The 22,246-nt window shown below is 37.7% G+C and overlaps 1 protein-coding gene across 3 annotated transcripts in view; it reads right to left on the bottom strand.

The window, feature by feature from the left end:
- The window catches only part of LOC100598121 (CD302 antigen), a 146,597-nt gene that overhangs the window by 100,138 nt on the left and 24,213 nt on the right, over positions 1–22,246 (bottom strand). For all 3 annotated transcript variants that reach the window (XM_030796595.1, XM_012496559.2, XM_030796594.1), the window contains exons 9-16: positions 21,274–21,384; positions 20,646–20,734; positions 20,337–20,506; positions 17,498–17,697; positions 15,585–15,727; positions 7,994–8,075; positions 4,407–4,475; positions 1,948–2,062 (exon numbers count right to left, since the gene is read on the bottom strand). In XM_030796595.1, the coding sequence (XP_030652455.1) occupies positions 1,948–2,062; positions 4,407–4,475; positions 7,994–8,075; positions 15,585–15,727; positions 17,498–17,697; positions 20,337–20,506; positions 20,646–20,734; positions 21,274–21,384 (979 nt within the window). The remainder of the gene's footprint in view (positions 1–1,947; positions 2,063–4,406; positions 4,476–7,993; positions 8,076–15,584; positions 15,728–17,497; positions 17,698–20,336; positions 20,507–20,645; positions 20,735–21,273; positions 21,385–22,246) is intronic.

Here is a 22,246-nt window from a genome sequence, read left to right as displayed (position 1 = left end):
GTGATTTATTATACATAAGACGAAAACTTCTTTAAGAAAACCAGAAAATACAGATGAATACAAGTTGAGTAAACTTAGGCTGCTCTAATAACCAAGAAAATATCCAACCAGCTGAATGCATCACATCGTAACTTAGAAGGTTAGGTACAGTACAGTCAAAAAAGGGTGAACATAACATTTAAACCCTGGAGCAAGCAATCATTGATTGCTTCAAGTGATTGGGACAGTCTGAGAACAGGAGTTTAGTTTTTTATTTTCTTTCTGCATGGGGATAATGGAGGTGGAATTATTTAGATTTGTTTGATTAATTGATTTCTATTTTTAAGTGGGTTAATTCCTTTCTCTCTTGTTAAAACATATGTATTAAAATATATATATATATATATACACCTCCACATGCCCTTCATACTATTTCCTGTGGTGACTAATTTGCCATTTCTAAGGTTGCCCTTGTTTAAACTCTGGGGTCTGTTCCGCTGCTCAAACAGGAGGTGGGGGCAGCAGCTCCCATTGAGGGCACCTTGGCTGGAACGATGACACTGTCTGTGGAATGCTAACAAATGCCAGAGAGTAATGGGAGGCTCATATTAACGCTTCAAAACAGAGACATTGTCCGAATTAATTATGTACAAGTTACTTTTCCACTTGTTTAAAGGATATCCAAACTGGTTTTCCTTTGTCCCTTTTTTGGGTTTAATAAAATAATCAAGAATAACTCAGGCGTAATTTATCCTTTAGAAAAACCCATCAACACAACTGTCTCTCCCTCACAACTGGTTTGACAGTTTGCCTTTGTGAAAGAGATTCACTACTACCTGATGTCACATCTGAAGCTCTTTTGAACTATTTTAGGAAAAACAGTCTTCTAATAGGCAGTTCCATGATGTGAACTTTGGGTTCTTTGAGAACTTGTAGGAGGAAATACCTTTAGTTTCAATGATCTGTTTACATTCAGTTCAAAGATTTATTTAAAAACCTTCTATGGGTTTTCTGCTGATTAATTTAACACAGCCAATCTCTGCTTAAAAATAATTTGAAGCTGGGTGCGGTGGCTCGTGCCTGTAATTCTAGCAGTTTGGGAGGCTGAGGCGGGCCAATCACCTGAGGTCAGGAGTTCGAGACCAGCCTGGCCAACATGGTGAAACCCTGACTCTACTAAAAATACAAAAACTGGCTAGGTGTGGTAGTGGGTGCCTGTAGTCCCAGCTACGCCAGAGGCTGAGGCAGGAGAATCACTTGAACCTGGGAGGCAGAGGCTGCAGTGAGCCAAGATTGTGCCACTGCACTCCAGCCCGGGAGACCGAGCAAGACTTAAAAAAAAGTCTTAAAAAAAAATAATAATTCGAGAATTAAAATCTTCTTAACATTTTTCATAATATTTCATGTTTTCCTGGAAAAAGTAAAGTAAAATGGTATCTACATTTCTCCCCACTCTCCTTCCTGTTATCAAAGGCTGTGCTATCAATCTAACTGGGTTCTCAAATTTGAATTTATATAAAGTATTAGCAGTTTTACAGTTCATTGAAAATTGCTTCTAAATTTTACAGGGACCTGCCAAATTTTAATTTCTTGACTTCTGCCTTATTCTTCCCAAGATCATCTTTTTTTTTTTTCATTTTGCATCAAAATAAAAACTAAAATGATTCTACATTTCTCCTTTTGCTTAAAATAATATTTCATCCAAAATCTAATCTCCCTAAATCAGCCTTACATTTTATCTTCTATGCAAATTCTTCCATGATCAAAGAGTAAGATATCACCAAATTTCAATAAGCTAGCCTTCTACTAGAAGCCAGAGTCAGGCAGGGGGTGCTCCACATATTAATTGCATCATCATAGGCTTTTAGGCTTTAGAATTATAGCTCAAAATGCTCCCCTAGGTACTTTGAGCTGAGCATTCACAATGTTAACATGAGAAGGTTGTGAAAAGGAATAACTACCACTTACCTTTTGGAATTTGGCAAACCCATTCAAGTTTTGTATCACAAGCAAAAGGCCTCAAATAAACAAATTCTCTGTCATCATAGAAATGCCAGCCTCTTCGCCATGGCCTATGAAATACCTAAAAGAGGAAAAATACTGCAGAATATTTTGAAGTTGATACATCCCTTATGGAACACTAAACTGTAAGCCCTATGACTTTGATCTCTATTTTAGCTCTAGCACCTAAGATATTTGTTTGATAAATGAACACATGAATTAATGGAATATTTAAACAGTAATACCCTGAGCAAGAGCCTTCAAAGGGGCTAACAAAGGAAATATGTTGTAAGGTCATGTTTATGTCCAAAATGCAAATTTTCTCCCCCACACCTGACAATTTTTGTTAGAATATTTATTTCAGAGGTATCTAAGCACCAAGCTGCGATGAAATTAGATCAGAAAGTGACGTAAAAGTCCAGCCTTAGTGGCTCAGGCTCCTTCTCTGGTGTTACCATGCCATTTCTAGGATTTTGCCCTTCTCCACATGGTCCAGGATGGCTCATTACAAATTCCAGTCAGCAAGTAGGATAAAAAGGATAGGGGAAGGCATTACCTGGGAGAGACATCCATCACTTCTTGGACTATTTTCTCTTAAGACCAAGTTTCTGGGGGTTCTGTGGCAGGTGAGGTAAGATTTTCCTTACAGAACACTGCCCTGGCTGGGCTTGCTCCTGATGCAGGTTGCATTAGTATCTCTTTATTTATTTGGTAGATTTTCAAATCTCTCCATACTTGGCAACTCTATTTCCCTAGAACACAGTTTATTGTACCAGTGTTCTCAACACTACTAAAAATTCCATAAGCTTCTCTGAAGTTTTCACCTTTTCTTGTGTTAAGTTGGGAATTCTATAAAAATGACATGTACTACACAGTTTATTACTAGAAGAGTTACTTTGAAAACAGTGCTTTCCTGTGGCTTTGTCAGTTATTTGCCTCAGCCTTCCTGTAACATTTCTGGTCAGCCACCTTGTTGAATCTCTTTCTTGGACTATAAATCAAAGATATTACCTGATGTCTCCTCCATCTTCATCTTTTTTCACTCTCTATATTGGCAGTTCCTCCAAATCCACTTCTTGGCCCTTTTTTTTAAATATACATTTTCCTTTCAACTCAAGACTCTTGATCTCAACTTACCATAGCATACATCTTACAGCTAGCATGGATTCAAAATATCTAAACTAAAACATACAATTTTCTCATAAATCAGTACCCTTTCTATTTCTATAAATGCCTAGTCATATAGCATAGTGGTTAAGAGTACCAGACCCAGACACACATGGGTGTAAATTTAAGTTCTTTCAGTTTAAATTTACTCCATGTAAGCTGGAGTAAATTACTCACAGCTCAAATTTCCATGTTGGATGAATACAGTAACAGTGCCTACCTCACAAGATTGCTTATGTGCTATGTGACATATGTGACATGCCTAGTACAGTGGCTGGCTCATAAAGGAGTTAATTAGTGTTAGCTGCTCCATCATCATCATCACCACCACCATAGACCATCACCGTCACCATCATTATTATTCTTTCATAATATTCTTCTTCTTGCATAAAACTTGTATTTCGCATGTCATAGTCCTTACCCAGTGGTGTCGTAATTGCTCGTTTACTTGTCTTTATTTCCTACTAGACTTTAGTTTTGTGAAGATGACGGCTATGCTTTGTACCTTGTCATTGTTCTATGCCCCAGTGCCTCACTGACTCCTTGGACTGTTTATGAAATGGACACATGAATGCATTCTGTAAAGGAAGATGCCTAACTGGTCTTCTATGCCTTCCAATCTTACCTGTTGCATTTTGACGTCTGTCTCAAGATGAATCTTCCTCATACCCTCCTTAGTTCATGTGACCCTCCCTACTCAGAAACTTTAAAAAATGCCCTGTTGCCTATCAAGAAGTGTAGAAATTCCTGAACGTGGCATCAATCTGATTTCCTAATACTGTTATCAAGGACATCACCAATGAAAACTTCTTGATCTGTATTCTGTTCTCCTCACTGCCCTCTTCCACTTCCACCTTATTTTATGCCACTTTCTCATACCATCCCCTCATGAGAAAGCCTTACCCTATCCCATCTGTAGAAACTCTATCCATCCTTAAAGTCGCAGTTCAAGTCCCACCTCTTCCTGGAAAATGGCCATGGGACTCACTTTCTCCTCTGAATTTCATTAGCCTTCCTCAGCCCCCTCGTTTGGCGCTTATTACTGCATGGTAATGAGAGAGGTTTTCTTGAATATGAATTTTATCCTCTCAAATGAAGTGTAAGTTAGGCTGCTGAGGGCCAGGCCATGGGCGTGCTTATCTCTCACCGCATCTAACATCATGCTTCACATACAAAGACACTCCATGGATCTGTTACTTGACTGCATATGATGATGGATTTATGTTTTAAATATGCAGATTTTCCAGCATTGTACTGACCTTGACAGCAGCACAGTCTCTGATGTCATAATCCTGCTGAAACTCATTTGGCATGATAATAGTAGACACCTGAAAATACAAGAGAGGCTTGAGAATTTAAGACTGATGTATAAATATTTGCAATTTAGATGTAATTTAGGCAGCCTTAATCACTCAAGTGTGTTCATATGCCACAGAAAGAAAACTTTTGCATCTCTTTTTTATATCATGATGCTAAATCATGAGAGGACTTAGCAAATGTCATAAGTTTCCAAACAAAGGAAGCCACAGTTTCAGAAGTGGAGGTTAATGGTGTATTAAGTTCGCCGCTGGAGTCACAGAGAATCAAGCTTGCAAAATACTTTTTTCTTTTTTTGCATGTGTTGAAATGCTCATTATTTGATTAACTAATCTCAGATATGCTCCAATTTGAAAATAAACTCAAGGAGTTTTACATTTAGAAAGAATAAAAAAGGAGGTGACACAATGGTAATTTGGAGTAAATATTGAATATCTGAGAATAATTTTGCTCCTATAACTATTACATTAATATATCCTTATAATATAAACATGTGGAATAATAGCAAGGATTTTTTAGAGGTTTCTTCAAACAAATAATTTCCTCCAATAAGGATACTTTTGGCCAGGCACAGTGGCTCATGCGGGTAATCCCAGCACTTTGGGAGGCCAAGGTTGGCAGATGGCTTGAGCCCAGGAGTTTGAGACCAGCCTGGGCAACATGGTGAAACCCCATCTTTACAAAAAAATATAAGAATTAGCTGGGCGTGGCCGGGCACGGTAGCTCACGCCTGTAATCCCAGCACTTTGGGAGGCTGAGGCGGGTGGATCACAGGGTCAGGAGTTAGAGACCAGCCTGGCCAATATGGTGAAACCCCGTCTCTACTAAAAAATTAGCTGGGCGTGGTGGCACACGCCTGTAGTCCCAGCCACTCAGGAGGCTGAGGCAGGAGAATGGTGTGAACCCGGTAGGCGGAGCTTGCAGTGAGCAGAGATTGCACGACTGCACTCTAGCCTGGGCGACAGAGTGAGACTCCGTCTCAAAAAAAAAAAAAAAAAAAATTAGCCGGGCGTGATGGCATGCACCTGTGGTCTCAGCTACTGGGAAGGCTAGGTGGGAAGATCGCTTGAGCCTGGGAGGTGAAGGTTGTAGTGAGTCGAGATCACAGCACTGCACTTCACCCTGGGTGGCAGAGTGAGACCCCATTTCAAAAAGAAAAAAATCACTCATACTACCCAAAGATGACTACTATATTTACAGCTTTACTATTTTTGGACTATATATAGAGAGACTATACATATGGGTTTTTAAAAATAAAAAGAAGGCTTGTAACTTGTCTTTTCCTTACTGCCTATATGAGACTCTATTTTCATTTCAATAAAGACACATAATTTTAATGGTTGTATGATACGTGAATGTATTTATTTTATTTTTTAAATTGGCAGATAAAAGTATATGCATTTATCATATACAACATGATGTTCTGAAGTATATATACATTGTGGACTGATTAAATTTAGCTAATTAACAAATGCATTATCTCACACAGTTATCATTTTTGTGGTGAGAACACTTAACATCTACTTTTAGCATTTTTCAAGAATATAAAATATTATTGACTATAACCAACTTGTTGTACAACAGATCTCTTGAACTTATTCTTCCTATCTAAATGAAATTTTGTATGCTTTGACCAGCATCTCCCCAGTCCCCCACCTCATCTGCCCCAGCTCTTGGAAACCACCATTCTACTCTTTAGTTCCACGAGATCCATTTTTTTTTTAAATTCCACATCTCAGTGATATCACGTGGCATTTGTCTTTCTGTGCCTGGCTTCTTTCACTTAACATAATGTCCTCCAGGGTCACCCATGTTGTCACAAATGGCAGGATTTCCTTTCCTTTTATGGCTGAGTAGTACTCAATTGTGTACATGTACCACACTTGCTTCATCCATTCATCTGTTGATGGACACTTAGCTTGATTTCCTATCTTGGCTACTGTGAATAGTGCTGCAGTCACCCTCCGAGTCTCTTAAACATTCTCATTTCACTTCCTTTGAATATACACCCAGTAGTGGGATTGCTGTTCATGTGGTTAGTTCTATTTTTAATTTTTTGAGGGAACTTCATACTGTTTTCAATAATGGTTGTACTAATTTACATTCCCACCAACAGTGTGCAAAAGTTCCCTCTTCTCCACATCCTCACCAACATGTATCTTTTGTCTTTTTTATAATAATCATTCTGACAGGTGGGAGGTGATAACTTACTATGGTTTGAATTTGCATTTCCCTGATGATTAGTGATGTTGAGCATTTTTTCCCATGACTGTTGGCCATCTGTATGTCTTCTTTCGAGAAATGTCTATTCAGTCATTTGGCCATTTTTAAATCAGGTTGTTTTCTTGCTATTGAGTTGTTTGAGTTCCTTATCTACAGTCATGCATTGCATAATGGCCTTTCAGTCAACCACAGATGGCCTACATGTATGTTCCTGCCTCCATATGCTTGTGTATATAGTCTTCCTTGGAAGGCCTATCCTTCCTCCTCTTGGCCAATGTGAATACTGGCATTCAGATCATGGCTAGAAAGAAATGATAGCCATCCCTTGAAGATGTGTTCCCACAAGATCATATCTTTACTGTACCTTTTCTATGTTATCATTGTGTTACAAATCCCTACAGTATTCAGCACAGTAACATGTTCTACAGGTTTGTAGCCTAGGAGCAATATAAAGCCTAGATGTGTAGCCTATGTGTGAAGTAGGCTGTACCATCTAGGTTTGTTTAAGTATGTTCTATGATGTTTGCACAAAAACACTGCCTAACAATGCATTTCTCAGAATGTATCCCATTGTTAAGTGATGTATGACTACATTCTGGATATTAACCTTTTATCAGATGTATAATTTGCAAATATTTTCTCTTACTCTGTAGGTTGTCTCTTCACTCTGTTGATTGTTTCCTTTATTGTGCAGAAACTTTTTAGTCTGATGTAATCCCATTTGTCTATTTTGGTTTTTGTTGTCTGTGTTTTTGAGTTTGTATCCAAAAAAATCATTGTCCAGACCAATGTCATGGAGCTTTCCCCCTATGTTTTCTGCTAGTAGTTTCATAGTTTGCGGCCTACCATTTAGGGCTTTAATTCATTTGGAGTTGATTTTTCTATATGGTATGAGATAAGGGTTTAATCTCATTTTTCTGCATGTGGAAATCCAGTTTTCCCACTATCATTTATAGAAGAGACTGTCCTTTTCTCATTGTGTGCTCTTGGTATCTTTGTTGAAAACCAGTTGGCTATAAATATATGGATGTATTTTTGGCCTCTCTATTCTGTTCTGTTGGTCTATGTGTCTGTTTTTATGCCAGTACCATGCTGTTTTGGTTACTATAGCTTTGAGGTGTATTTTCGAGCTCAGGTAGTGTGATGGCCTCCAGCTTTATTCTTTTTGCTCAAGATTTCTTTGGCTATTCAGGGTCTTTTGTGGTTCCATATAAATTTTAGGTGTCAATGTATTTTTTAACAATCAACTTGTTATTGAAAGAAACAGTGCTTCTATACTACCTAAAACAATAATGTTTTAACTTACTGGTGTACGATCACTCCATTGCCAGGATCCTTGTAAATCTGGGCTCCTTTTATTCAAACCAATCCACAGCCAACGCTGGTCACTATGTAAAAAGCAAGTGTTAAAAATACGAGGACAATGCTTGGCAAAAATATTTAGCACTCACATGTCTAAAGTGCGTCACTAATTGAAAAGCACAGTTTCAAGCAACATAAAGAAGTCTTTTGAAACGAAACTAAGCCCTTAATGTGGGGTAGCCACAGAAAAATACCATACTTTTAAAACTACATTTTAAGCTGTTTTCTTCATATGAAAGGCAAAAACCATTCTACTTTGAATTTTAAGAGGAAAAAAAATGGAAATTATTCCAAGACTTTTACTGTAGTGCTTGAATATTAAACAGTATTTTCAGATACAGTCAAAGGCAACAATGGCATTTCTTTAAAGTGTTTGTCTGTAACACTATCAAATATTCTTCTTTAAAATGCAGAACGATTTGGCTAAATTTTTGTTAAACAATATTTGAAACATAGTTGAGTTCCTACTATCCACTAAGTTTTAAGTAAACAAGCATTTGAGTATTGCCTATGTGCCAAAGAAATATATCAGAAAAATATATTAAGCAATAATTTAGGTGATTATACTTATCACCTATAAGTATTATACTTTTATGTAAAAGGCATTGAGCTAGGCACAATGATGACACAGAGAAGTATAAGACCTATATCTACCCTCAAATGTAATATGAAATAGAGAGATAAGATATATATGAACAAAAAAGTAAAGACCATTTATGAATGCTATCAAATGAGTTATATACATTTTAGGTGATACAAAAGTTCAGAGAAAGGAGAGGTCACTGTGGACTGCAGAAAATGAAGAAAGACTTTGTGAGGTTGGTAGGACAAAAGATATTCTTCAAGGGATGGCTAACATTTCTTTCTAGTCATGATCTGAATGCCAGTATTCAGATTGGCCAAGAGGAAGAAGGGTAGGCCTTCCAAGGAAGACTATCTACACAAGTAATATGGAGGCAGGAACATATGTCTAAGTAATCCTTTCCCCTCAAATACGTTTATGCTCTGGCCAGGGATAAATATCCAGCATGAGTAGATGTGATATAAGCATAGAAAATTTTCCCTGCCTCTAACTCCATTTGAAAATATTTTCTAAAATTTATTACATTTTTAGGCGACCAATAATATTCCATATAATTTAACCTTTTGTTAGTACATGGTATGTATGATCAGTACATATGTGTGTATACACATATATATAAATGTAATATGCCTATAAGTATAATACAGATACATTTTAGAGAAGGGGTAGATTCCAGATCTAAAAACAATGCATACTCTCAAGTTCAGCAGAATATATGGAACATACAGTACAAGTCTACAGAGAAATATAAGTGCATTTTAATAAAATGTACTAGTGAATCAAAGGCTGAAACAAAGAATTTTAAACTAATTTCTTATTTTTTAATAAATAATTGCTTTTCTTCATTTCTTACCTTTGTTCAACATTCCCTCATATTTTAACAACAATAAGTACTTTTTCATCTTTTCAACCTCAAGGTTTTTGACTTAATGTAATGGAATATGAATGAGGACTGTCCTGTTTTGGTTTTTATTGTTATATTGTTTTCTTTCATAGAGAAAGATCCACCAATTTGTGGACCTAAGATATATCCAGTGGAGACAATTAAATCCAGTTTAAATTTAGTAGCTACAAGAGGAATTTTCAGTTTACGCCTTCTGCTCATTGGAGCTCTCTTACAGGCTTCCGAGTGTATCATACTGCCCGAGTGCTGGATTTCCAAACCAAAGGGTCTAGATAATTGGCATACACAGCACAATTAAAGCCAGACGGCTAAAATAGAGAGGCAGTTAAGTTTTCTTCCTCATATTTACTTGGGGGAAATAACTGCATTTCTCCCAAATCTTTGCACATTATATATTTGGGCCTGGGGAATTTGTGTAGAATTTTGTGTTTCCCTAAAGTAAGCATTAGCTATTTTATCTTCTTTACACAATCCACAACACAACCAGGAAGACGATCAAAGATCATTTGTCACCTGCATTGCAGAGGCTCCCACTGGCAGCATTTTTAGAGGTTCATCCTCAACTTTCTAGGCTCCTCAAGCCCTTACCCAGTATCCTCTCAGCTAATAGCTCCCCTTCCTTCCACTTAGAAACATCTCTGCTTTCAAGCCCATTTCTGGCTCCTTTGCTGCACCTCAGAGAACAGTTTCCTAGAGAAAAGAGTTTGCTCAATTGTCCAAAATTTCTAATCTCCACTAGTTTCTGAAACTGTATTTCAGAAATAAGTTTCATTTGAACACAGAAATTTATAGATTTCAGCTTCATTTTAAAGAACTCACTAGCATGTCATAAATACAGAAAATAATAGTGACATGTATGTATTTTTTTTGTGCGGGATCAGAAGTGGAAAATATTTCCTCAATTGTAACTCATTCCTGGTTTGGCCTAGTTTAGCTGTAGGCAGATAAAGGGAAGAAGAAATTGGATATCACATTAATCATTGCACACTTCCAACGTTGATTTTAGAAAATGTGAAGGAAAAAATTGCACCTGATCACAACTGGGGAATCAAGTCAAACTGAGATTCCCTCTTTCTCTTTATAAGTTCCTGGTACTCCAAGCACTAAGTATATGGTTTTAAAACTATTGGGTTAAGAAGACATTGCATAAAAGGTTAATATGTGTAATTGTGTTAAAATTCCTATTCTCAATCAAATTTCCTGCTGCATTTGGTTGCTAAGGAAAACAGTATCTCAGCCATAAGCCCCAATAAATACTATTTGATGAGGGTGCTTATTCTACAAAGCCTTAGATTTATGTCTAAATCCATTCATGCCACATCACAGGGGGTAGTGTACACAGCAGCAATGGCATTGCAAACAAGGCTTTCTTCTCTAATCCTATGGCTATTTTTGCCCTACAATGGCTTTCCCTGTTGGGCTGCCATTAAGAGTTGCAAAGATCTTAGAGCCTTAATGATTTGGTGCACCATGACTCCTTTTCACTGAAATACAAATAGAGATGTGGAACTTAGATTGTGAGAGGTACAGCAGTAATCTGACTTAACTCCTTGGCATGCAATACACAATTTAGGCAATGGATATCTTGCTGAGAAAGGTCAATTCCTGCAATAAAAAGCCAAGGCATTCAAGGAGTATGCTTTAGAATCATTTTTAATATAAATGGGTTTGCTTACTTCTTTCCTTTAAGCCATGGTTACAATTTTGGTTTTAGAATATGTTCTGTAAGCACAGCACAGGGAAACAATTTCTTTATTATGGAGAAGTTATTAAGCAAACAAAGCAGTCGCTTACCACGGCATTGTGTTAGCTGCTAGGATCTGAGTACAAATAAAATACAGTTCCTATGAGTGAAAGAATTAAGGAGATTTGTTTTTTCTCTGTGCTGTTCTGTTTTCTAAATTCAATGTGCATTATTTTTATGATTAGAAAAAACTAAACATAGTACATTCTATGGAAAATAGGTTTTGTAAGAGCTATATGTGTAGAGATGTAAGTAAATGGAAAGGGTTTACACTAAGGGTTTACTATGTTTATAATCAGGAGCTAGGATTTGAGGTGACTGTTTGCTTCATTACCCATTTTTATATTTTCCGAATTTTATATAATGAACTTGTATTAATTTTTTAAAGAAGGGAGGGCTCAACAAGTGTGATTCAAAACAAAGAAACAAATCATAAAAATTTCCTTTCATGTTTTGTTTCCTAGTGTAATTCGTTCTGTATATGGATGCTCTTAATGGTAATTTCTATCACATATGATATTCCAATGTTTTCTATTTATTGTTTCTCACAAATATCTACAACCTCATTGATTAGTACTTATCTATGGCTCCTCGTTCCAGTTAGAGGTACTAACCACTTGCTTGGAATCTAGAGCTTCTGTCAGCATTTTACTTAAAAATACTTTATCTGGATAGTATGATATTGTGTGTGTCAAGCTTGAAATCTAAGGGCCATTAAGTTGCCCTGCTTGAAACTTACATGTCAGGAAGTATCGGTGGTGTATTTGAAAGGCCATGCCCCACACATATACACCATGGAATACTATGCAGCCATAAAAAAGGATGAGTTCATGTCCTTTGTAGGGACATGGATGAAGCTGGAAACTATCATTCTGAGCAAACTATCGCAAGGACAGAAAACCAAACACCACATGTTCTCACTCATAGGTGGGAATTGAACAATGAGAACACTTGGACACAGGGCGGGGAACATCACACACCGGGACCTGTCATGGGGTGGAGGGATAGGGGAGGGATAGCATTAGGAGAAATACCTAATGTAAATGACGAGCTAATGGGTGCAGCAAACCAACATGGCACCTGTATACATATGTAACAAACCTGCATGTTGTGCACATGTACCCTAGAACTTAAAGTATAATAATAATAATAAAAAAAAGAAAGACCATGCTCCAGCGGGGGCCACCATGAGGACTTCCATGATCACCAAAGTTACACTGGAGGCTTTGGTCATGAGCAGAATGAATGTGAGAACTGGGTTAATGTCAGTGAAATCGGAAGCTTGTTCATCAGCATGATGGTAGGATTGGGCTCTCACTGGTGAAATATAAGTTATTTGAGATGCAGGGATTAGCTAAAATATTTAGAGAAACTCTCACACTTCTCAAGAGTGTATTAGAATCTTGCGAGGCCACAGCCTGTATCTTAGTAGTGCTTGATTCTAAACAGCCCCACATCCAGTAATTGGGTCAGGTGATTGTGATGGCCTGATACTACAATGGGAACAGAATGCTGCCACAGAACGCTGCCACATCTGCTTCAAGTAAACCTGTGCAAGGTGATAGTTAAAACACCAAAAAGGACAGATTGCTGGGATGTTGTCAAGCTTACAAAACAGGTTGTATAAAATGTTTTGTGTCTGCTTCAATGAATGTTTGCATAGCAAATGCCTGTATGTGTGGAAAATTTTGGTCTGAATTTTGTATTTGTTATAATCTATTCTCAAGGTTGAGGGAATAGCTAACACTCACCTCACAAAGAACCCAAGAGTTAGTATTTAGTATATACAAATTGCCTTGGGTCAGTCTGCAGTGAAATTTTGTATATTAATTTCTAACACTGGACAATGATGTCTAGAATACCTGAATTCTACAATAGATGCTTAATAAATAAATATTTATGGAACACAGGTATTGTATTTTACATTAGATTCCCAGTACACTGTAGTGAAACTACATTCTCTAATGAGAAAAACACAGCAGAAGCTATATTAGAGCAAATCTGGGCCAGGCACTGTGGCTTACATCTGTGATCCCAGCACCTTGGGAGGCCAAGGAAGGTGAACCACTTGAGCCCAGGAATCTGAGATTAGCCTGGGCAACATGGAAAAACCTGTTTCTACAAAAAAATACAAACATTAGCTGGGTGTGGTGGCATGTGATTATAGTCCCAGCTACTTGGGAGGCTGAAGTGGGGGGATTACCTGAGTCTGGGAGGTTGAGGCTGCAGTGAGCTGTAATCACGCCACTGTACCTCAGCTTGAGTGACAAAACAAGACCCTGTCTCAAAAAACAAAACAAAACAAAAAGCAAATCTGGAAAATATGGAAATTTTCAAAGAAAACATTTTATTCATTTATTTTTTAGAGACAGCATCTCACTCTGTTGCCCAAGCTGGAGTGCAGTGGCACTATCTTGTCTCACTGTATCCTTGAACTCCTGGGCTCAAGTGATCCTCCTGACTCAGCCTCCTGAGTAACCAGGACTACAGGTGTGTGCCACCATGCCCAGCTAATTCTTTTTTTTTTTTTTAAATAGAGACAGGGTCTCCCTATGCTGCCCAGGCTGATCTCGAACTCCTGGTTTCAAGCAATCCTCTCACCTCAGGCCCCCAGAGTGCTGGGATTACAGGCATAAACCACCACACCCAGTCCAAAGAAAAGACTTTAAAAATCACTCAAAATCTTACTTCCTAGAGATATAATAGCCATTACCCTTTTTGATGTATTTTTGTAGTCTAGTTTTAAATGTAAATAGTATATTTTTTACTCTTTGATAATTTATCTTTTCCTCTGCTTAATATATATAAACATTTACACATTATAATATTGTTTTTATCTTAATGTGCAGGAGATGAATTTCAAACCAAGATTAACAATAGTGATGATATAGGGATCCTTATCTTTTTCTGACTTTCAGGGAAATGCACTTAACAATGCTTCATCATTAAGTGTGATATGGCTATTAATTTGAGCTATTCTTCTATTCCAATAAGAATTTACATATTAGTTATATTTACTGTATATAAGTGTATATTTATGTATTAAACCAGGAATGAATAGTGGATTTTACCCAATGCATTTGTACCTATTAAGATGATCACATGACTTGTGATTATTAACTCAATTGCTATTTGAGTAAATATAAGACAAGCACATAACATAAGCAAGTGAAGTGGGGTCAAGAAGTAATAAATTAGAGACCACGGCAAATTGGAGAGTCAGGCCCCATTTCAGGAGGCTACCAGCTACTCAGCACTAACTTATTTGTTGCACAATGAAAATGTTGCTAGTTGCTTTAATTTTTAAAATTAAAAAATTAAAAAAATTTTTAAATTTTTAAAGGATTTTTATTAGAATTTCACAGTTTTGTAGTATTTTGTGGCCCCTTCCTCCCAGGAAAAGAACATTATAGTCTTAGAGCTGGATAAGTACTAATTAGCAAGCTTTGTTTTAAGTCTCTTTCAAAAGTGCAGAATTGGACTTTATTATTATTGAACAAATTTGCAGACTCGCACTTAATCAAAACTGATAAAGGGCTGGGTGTGGTGGCTAATGCCTATAATCCCAGTACTTTGGGAGGCTGAGGTGGGCAGATCACCTAAGGTCAGAAGTTCAAGACCAGCCTGGCCAACATGGTGAAACCCCTTCCTCTCTGTGTATATATGTATATATGCATGTGTATGTGAGTGTGTATAGATATAAATACACACACATGCACCTTGTTTTTGTTTTTTGTTTGGTTGCGTTTAATTACTTTAGATCAAACTCCTTCCTTGGCAAAAAGGACATTGCAATTTCATATCCAAATCCCATTTTCTAGCTAATTTGTATGACTCATTTCTCCTTGACCATATCTGTATATTCTGGTCTCAGTTCCTTTGCTTATGTTCTGTTTTTTTTCTGGCTCCTTCTCCTTCTCCTATCTTGCCTTTTGAAATAATACCTACCTTCCAGGAATCAGCCTTCTTTATGACATTTTTCCTGATTATACTCCCAGAAACACGCCCTCCCTCCTCTGAATTCCCAAGGCCCTTCCTTGCCTATGTTCTAGATTTTCTGCCATACATTGCTGTTGGACTTTATTAAACAAAGGGTAGGGAATACATCTCATTCATTTTTAGATTCCTCATAGTGTCTGCACATTAAGAGTGCTTGATGTTGCATGACTGCTAAGCACCAAATGACCTTTTAGATAATAAAACATGTCTTTTTTCCAACAGTGAGAGAGGGTAAGAACATGTCAATTTTGAATATCTAGAGGACATCAAATTCAGCATAGAAATTCTCATTCTAAAAGTATTACCTGAACTGGCCCGTTAAAAAGTGAAGAAATTCCTTTATTTCATCCAGGTGGCTGAAGCTAGAAAGGTGTGCTCCAAGAGCTTGGCAGAATCGTTCAGCTTCTTCCCAGTTCCTCTTTCTTACAATTCTTTCTGCGTGGAATACCTTAGCAAAATATAACATTAATTTGTTTTCTGGTATTATCATAAAGTATTTCGTAGTGCTAAAGTCAATTACTGTCACATGTGTGAGCCCCTGAAATGAATTCTTAAAGGTGTAGTGAAGGCATAGGTAAATGCACATATACTGAGACACAGACAGGTCCTGCTGAAAGTGTCAATTCAACTAAAGGCCAGCACAGATGCCAGTCCTTGTGGTCAGATGGATGGCCTTCCTCAGCCAGGCTGGGGAACTATTCCAACAAGATCCACGTTCTCCTGTATTCCTAGGACCTTGAAAGATAAAATGAACCAGGAGGCAAGGCTGTAAAGGGTACATATAAATGCTTTGGGAGTAGCCTTTGGCAAAGAAATGTGCTAACAATAGAAATTTTGAATATAAGACACTGTGACCCACACAAAAATAGCACTATTTTCGGACAAGGAACAACCAAAGAGCAGTCTGCACTTTGTTTCACACTTCGTGTGTGAATATTGACAGAAAGTCACACACTTGGTGTGTGAATATTGACAGAAAGTGGCAAAAGTAAACCTGGAACTTGGGCTGTTTCAAAAGAAGAAGAAAGGAGAAAAAGAAGAAGAAAGAAGAAGAAGAGGAGGAGGAGGAGGAAGAGGAGGAAGAAGAGATGATGGCACAATGACAGGACGAATTATATTTGTCCCAATTCTTCAGTTCCTTGTAATATAATTAGATGGTCTTGCCACAGCCCCCTGGTGGGTGGAGTATACTTCTTTGTACCTTGGCATGGGGCTTGGCCATATGACTTACTGTGTTGATTGGGATATTAGTGGAGGTAAAGTGAGCAGAGGCCTGAAATGTGCTATTATATGGTTGGCTTGCCTTCTTGGGCTCCAGTGATGTACCATGAGAACAACAAACCCATGTGAGCTGTTGCCCTTTCAGCCTGAGCCCTAGAAGGAAGGGCTGGAGCCCAGCACAGCTGACCTGAAGTTGGGAGCAGAGGTCACCATTCAAGCCCAAACTAGATCAGTCAAACTCTAGCTGGCCTGGAGATCTGTGAGAATGTGAGGCTAAATGTTTGTTGTCATAGCCACTGAATTTTGAGGTGGCATCTAGTGGTTTGCTTATGGAACTAGCTGACTGATGCAGACCCAAATATATATAAATATATATATATATATATATATATATATATATATATATACATATAGTGTGTGTATATATATATACATATAGTGTGTGTATATATATATACATATAGTGTATATATATACATATAGTGTATATATATATACACATATAGTGTATATATAGTGTGTATATATATTTTTTGTATATATAAAAATATATATATTTGTGTATATATAAATATATATATTTTTTGTATATATATGCACAAATATATATATTTGTAAAAGTGTAAATATATATACACTTTTTTCACATTATAAGAAGTGCTGTAGCTGTTAATTTGACAACAAGAATTAGAGGAATATGAGGATCATAGGCATGGTGGCAGTATGGCATATAGTACACCGACTTACTGGGAAAAAAAGACCTTGGGAAGGAGCCAGTTCTGGCTTTGGGCCTGCCCTTTCAGGTAGGACACGTGCAGGGTGTGGGGCTGAGGCACCTCATGCCAGAGGTTCAGCGATGCCCTGCCAAGGACTCTGCTCCAGAGCACTTTAGTTAGGTTACATAGGACTATGGAGAAGAGCATAATTTGTACAAGGACATGAACTAGGATAGTGGAAAAATAACTTCATTGAAGGATAGAATGAGATGTCACTTTGCCTTATAACAAGAAAGACTTGCGGGGAAACTCTGCCAGCCTTCAGGACAGGGGTCATCAGGCTTAGGGGCTGCTTCTTCAGGCTCAAGGGGTCCACTCATTTTCTTGCAAATTGAAAGTGCTTTGAAGCTTCTGCAGTCCTTCACCTCCCACTTTCCAATAGACTTTCCAGTAGACATAGCCACGCAGCCGCCCGGGGAAGCTGGGATTGAAGTAGAAAGCTCAATTAAAAATTAAAATGTTAAAGTTCAAACATTTTCTAGTGTTTCTACTCTTTACTTCAGCCAAGTTGGGGAGAGAGAATAAAAAAAAATGGAACAAAGAGAGGAAAGAAATATGTTGTTCAGAATAATAATGATAGGTGTTTATTATTTGTAAAGTATTTTTGAAAAAGATTAATCCTCACAACAAACCTATAGGGTGGATTCTATTGTCATAATTTGAGGTACAGTGAGAATTAAGTGACTTGCTCAAGGTCATAGAATTAGTAAGTGGTTGCCCCAGGATTTGTGCCCAGGTGGTCTGTTTCTAGAGCTGTACCTTAAATACTATAGCTGCTTAGGATAGTGGTTCAAATTAGCTTAAAAACTTTGAGCAGTTTTTGAGCAACTTAGTTAACCTCAAAACACAACTCTCCCAGATTCTGATCCAAAGGAAAAGCTGGTACAATAAAGGTAGAAGGAGGTATGTGGTAACATACATTTGTTTACTGTTTATTTTATGCCAGTCATAATTTTATGTATTCATAACAGTATTAAAAGGTAGTTTGAATTACCAGTTCCATTTTGTAAATGAAGACTAAGTAACTTGCCCACAGTCAGAGTTAGTGAATGGTAGAGTTGGGGTTGAAACCAGATTTGTCTGACAAAAGGTCATGTTCCATTTTCCATTATACCACACTGCCTGAAGCAGGTAGAAGACAAGAAGAGTTACATATATTGAAAAGTAATAGGACAACTTCTATCCCACCAAACAGAGAAGCCACATAGTCTCATATACACAAACAGCAAGAGGAACAAGAAACTGGGAAAAATAATTGCCTTGCTACCCTGAATGGGTGTGCTACTTTTCCCTGTTCTGTCCTCCTAACCATAGTGTGCCCATGATAGACCAAGTTGGCTGAGGATGGGAGCAATAATGGTAAAGAGAGCTTCACATAGCCTTTCTGGCCATAGAATGGAGCAAGTAGTCGTGGTAGCCACTTCCCAAGCACCTCTCCAACCACCAATACTTAGTTATCAAGAACGTCACCTTTACTCTAAGATGTCTGAGTGTCTATAAAACAAATCTGGCCAGGCACGGTGGCTCATGCCTGTAATCCCAGCACTTTGGGAGGCTGAGGTGGGTAGATCACCTGAGGTCAGGAGTTCGAGACCAGCCTGGCCAACATGGTGAAACTCTGTCTCTACTAAAATACAAAAAAAAAAACTAGCTGGGCATGGTGGCAGGTGCCTGTAATCCCAGCTACTTGGGAGGCTGAGGCAGGAGGATTGTTTGTACATGGGAGGCAGAGGTTACAGTGAGCCGAGATCACACCATTGCACTCCAGCCTGGGCAAGAATAGCGAAACTCCATCTCAAAAAAAAAAAAAAAAAAAAAAAAAGAAAAAAAAAAGAGATCTATGTGCTTTATCCATTAGAGTGTTCCTAATCTGAGATGAGATTTAACCAGGATGACTTTGTTACTAGCAACATCACTCATGTTGATGGTGATGACTATGTGTCCTAACTTTTGTGGGCATTTTCTACTTCAAATATCATGTTAAATTGTAAGCTCATATTTTCCAATCTCTGTGTTATAAAAAATAGTCTTCATGATCACATTAGACCAACACAATAAAATATAAATAATTCACAGGGTGAAAAGTAGAATGCTTTATACTGCTGTCTTATTCAAAGCCACTGGCTTAAAAATCAGGAACTCTGGATTTTATTAATTCAATAACCAGATGATCTTTGTCAAGTAAATCACCTTTTAAAGTCTCTGTTTTCTTAACTCTAAAAGTATTTCTGAGGTCCTTTCCAGCTTAAGTGTTCTGATTCTATGGCAAATTATGGTCAATGCTTTAGGCTGGTTGGAGAAAGAGGAACTAACTTTCAAAATAAATAAGAGGCCAGGCACAGTGGCTCACACCTATAATCCCAGCACTTTGGGAGGCCGAGGCGGGTGGATTACTTGGGGTCAGGAGATCGAGACCAGCCTGGCCAACATGTTAAAACCCCATCTCTACAGAAATACAAAAATTAGCTGGGCATGTTGGCATGCACCTGTAATCCCAGCTACTTGGGAGGCTGAGGCAGAAGAATCACTTGAACCTGGGAGGCAGAGGTTGCAGTGAGCCGAGATCACACCACTGCACTCTAGCCTGGGCAACAGAGCGAGACTCCATCTCAAAACAAAAACAAAAACAAAATAAATAATACAAGATAGCCTCCGTAATTCTTACCCATTGAGAATAATGGAAGAAAACACATTCAGTTTTGAAAAAAGGTTAAGAAGCAGAGAGATGAAAATGTAAAGAGCCTCACATGGGAGCTTCTAGATTCTATTTGAGATTTACATAGAAAAGATTTAAAAAACCCACACTGGTGCTTCTAGCTCTGAGCCATTAGATGGTGGTTTGGGAGAACTAAGTTTTTGAACTTCTTTCATTGGATTATCCCCAAGGACATAATAGGGAAGACATAGCCACTGCTTCTATTTATGGTTCCATAGATAAACTCCAATCCTGAAGATCATCATGTCCCTCACATTTCAAAAGTAAGTGAGGAACATCTTTGGGAGGAGTGCTGCCTTTCACTAGTCACAGTATACTACTACTTTAAAGATTAAGACACTCACCTGGCTCAAGAAAATTCCAGTTGGAAAAGGTTACAGCCCGCCTTCTTCCACCAACAGTTGCCCAATTATACTCTCCACGAGAATCTACATCTCTCAGGCCAGTCCAGAAGTATTTTCTTAGAGATTTATCATACTTTTTCATCAAATCATTTAGGTATTCTTGCTCAAATCTACAAAAGGAGAATCAAATTGGCAAGTGTTTCACAATGATTGACTCTGTTTGAAAATGCACCTTTTACTTAGGAAGACTGTTTAGCAAAAGAACTCAGAGTTGAAAGTTTATGAGTACAAGTTTACTGATGGTCACACCTGCTAGTGATAGTCAGATTGCAGTTTGTTCCAAAAGGGACCTCATCCTTGTAAATCTTGTAACAGGTTTCTCCATGTCTCTTCCAGCCCTAAATCAGAGGAAAAATATTGTCAAACTGTTTTCCAGACTTGATGGTGTCCCGTCTGGCAAGCATGTTTCTGCTACATTGATAACATCTTAGAACTTGTGGAAATTGAGGACATGGCTATTGAATTCATACATGTGATGAGGGCAGGATGCCATTTCACAGATAACCTCCACAAGACTGTGGGCCTGTGTCAGACAAAAGGTATGGGTTAATTCTCTTTATCCTTGGTGGCTGGCTCATCGTAAGAGTATAATATTCACTGGATGAATTTTTTTGAATATTGATAATATTAGTGGGGGAAGTAAAGACATCAGCCTTGAGGATAGTAATTCTACAAATATTTATAGAAATTTTCAAATTTCTGTTTCTGTAAGAAGGCCAATATGCTATGACTCACAGCTGGCTTGTTCTAACTTAAATGAACAGAAGCTAGTAGTTTCCTCTATTTTATAAATCTGAATTATTTAAGTCTCAGCTACCATTTCTAACCAAGAAGTTGTAATACTGCTTGAGAAAATTTACATAGGGATTTCACCTACCTCATCTGGAGGACACATCTTATCAGAACTTGCGTCATTCAGTTTTTCTCCCTTTCTCTTGCATACATATTTTAGTTTCTCCTCACATGATTGGACTTTCCACTGACCTAGCTTTGAAAGGAGACAAAAACACTTGCTTGGAAAGGAAATTATTTACCGCATATTCAGAACTGAACTCACAAAAACTATGAGAGACAGAGAGAGAGAGAAATGAATATAAATGAATTATCAAATGTGAGAACACACTCCTAGAAAATGCTACTCAACAGTCCTGCAAAGTGATGGCTCACAGCCAGTTACCTCAGCATCACCTCCAGGTCACATTGTGGATAAATTTCATTTTCTTATAAGAGTAGCAATAAGACCATCAAAGGACACTTAGTATAAAGTTGAAGAGAGAAGAACTCGGCGCACAGCTCCAGCATTCTAGTCTTCTAGACTAGAATGGCACAGCCAAAGTTTGAAACTTTCAGGTACATCATCAACCTCCCTTTCTCAGTTTCCTCACGTGTAAAATGATGATGGTGGCTAAAATAGCTATTCTCCACAAATTCTAGGTCAAAAGTTTCTTTCAATTCTACTTCAATCTGGACTTCAAAATTCTCTCTTTCAAATATGCTACTTAACATTAATTTGCTTAATTGACTAAGCCACTTTGCCTTGTTTGAATTAAATTTTAATAAGTCGATTGTGATAAGGGTCAGTTTTGAACATCGGAATGCTGTCTAGGTATGCCATCAATTCACTCTTGCCCATGGGAACCCTTTTCCATTTCTGATGTTCTTCTAAAGACATGTTGGATATCCTTTTAAATGGAGCATCAAATGTGACACCTTTCTAAACTTCTTTTAAATACACATAATATTTATTGCTTCCACTTAAGTCTCTTTAGATGTCTGAGTGACACAGTCACTTTCATAACCAATTAGGGGTCCACAGGAAAGTGATACAAACAAAACATAGAGGTACATAT

Source organism: Nomascus leucogenys, chromosome 17, assembly GCF_006542625.1.
Source record: "Nomascus leucogenys isolate Asia chromosome 17, Asia_NLE_v1, whole genome shotgun sequence".
NCBI classification, from domain to species: domain Eukaryota; kingdom Metazoa; phylum Chordata; class Mammalia; order Primates; family Hylobatidae; genus Nomascus; species Nomascus leucogenys.
This window is presented reverse-complemented; position numbering and strand designations above follow the sequence as displayed.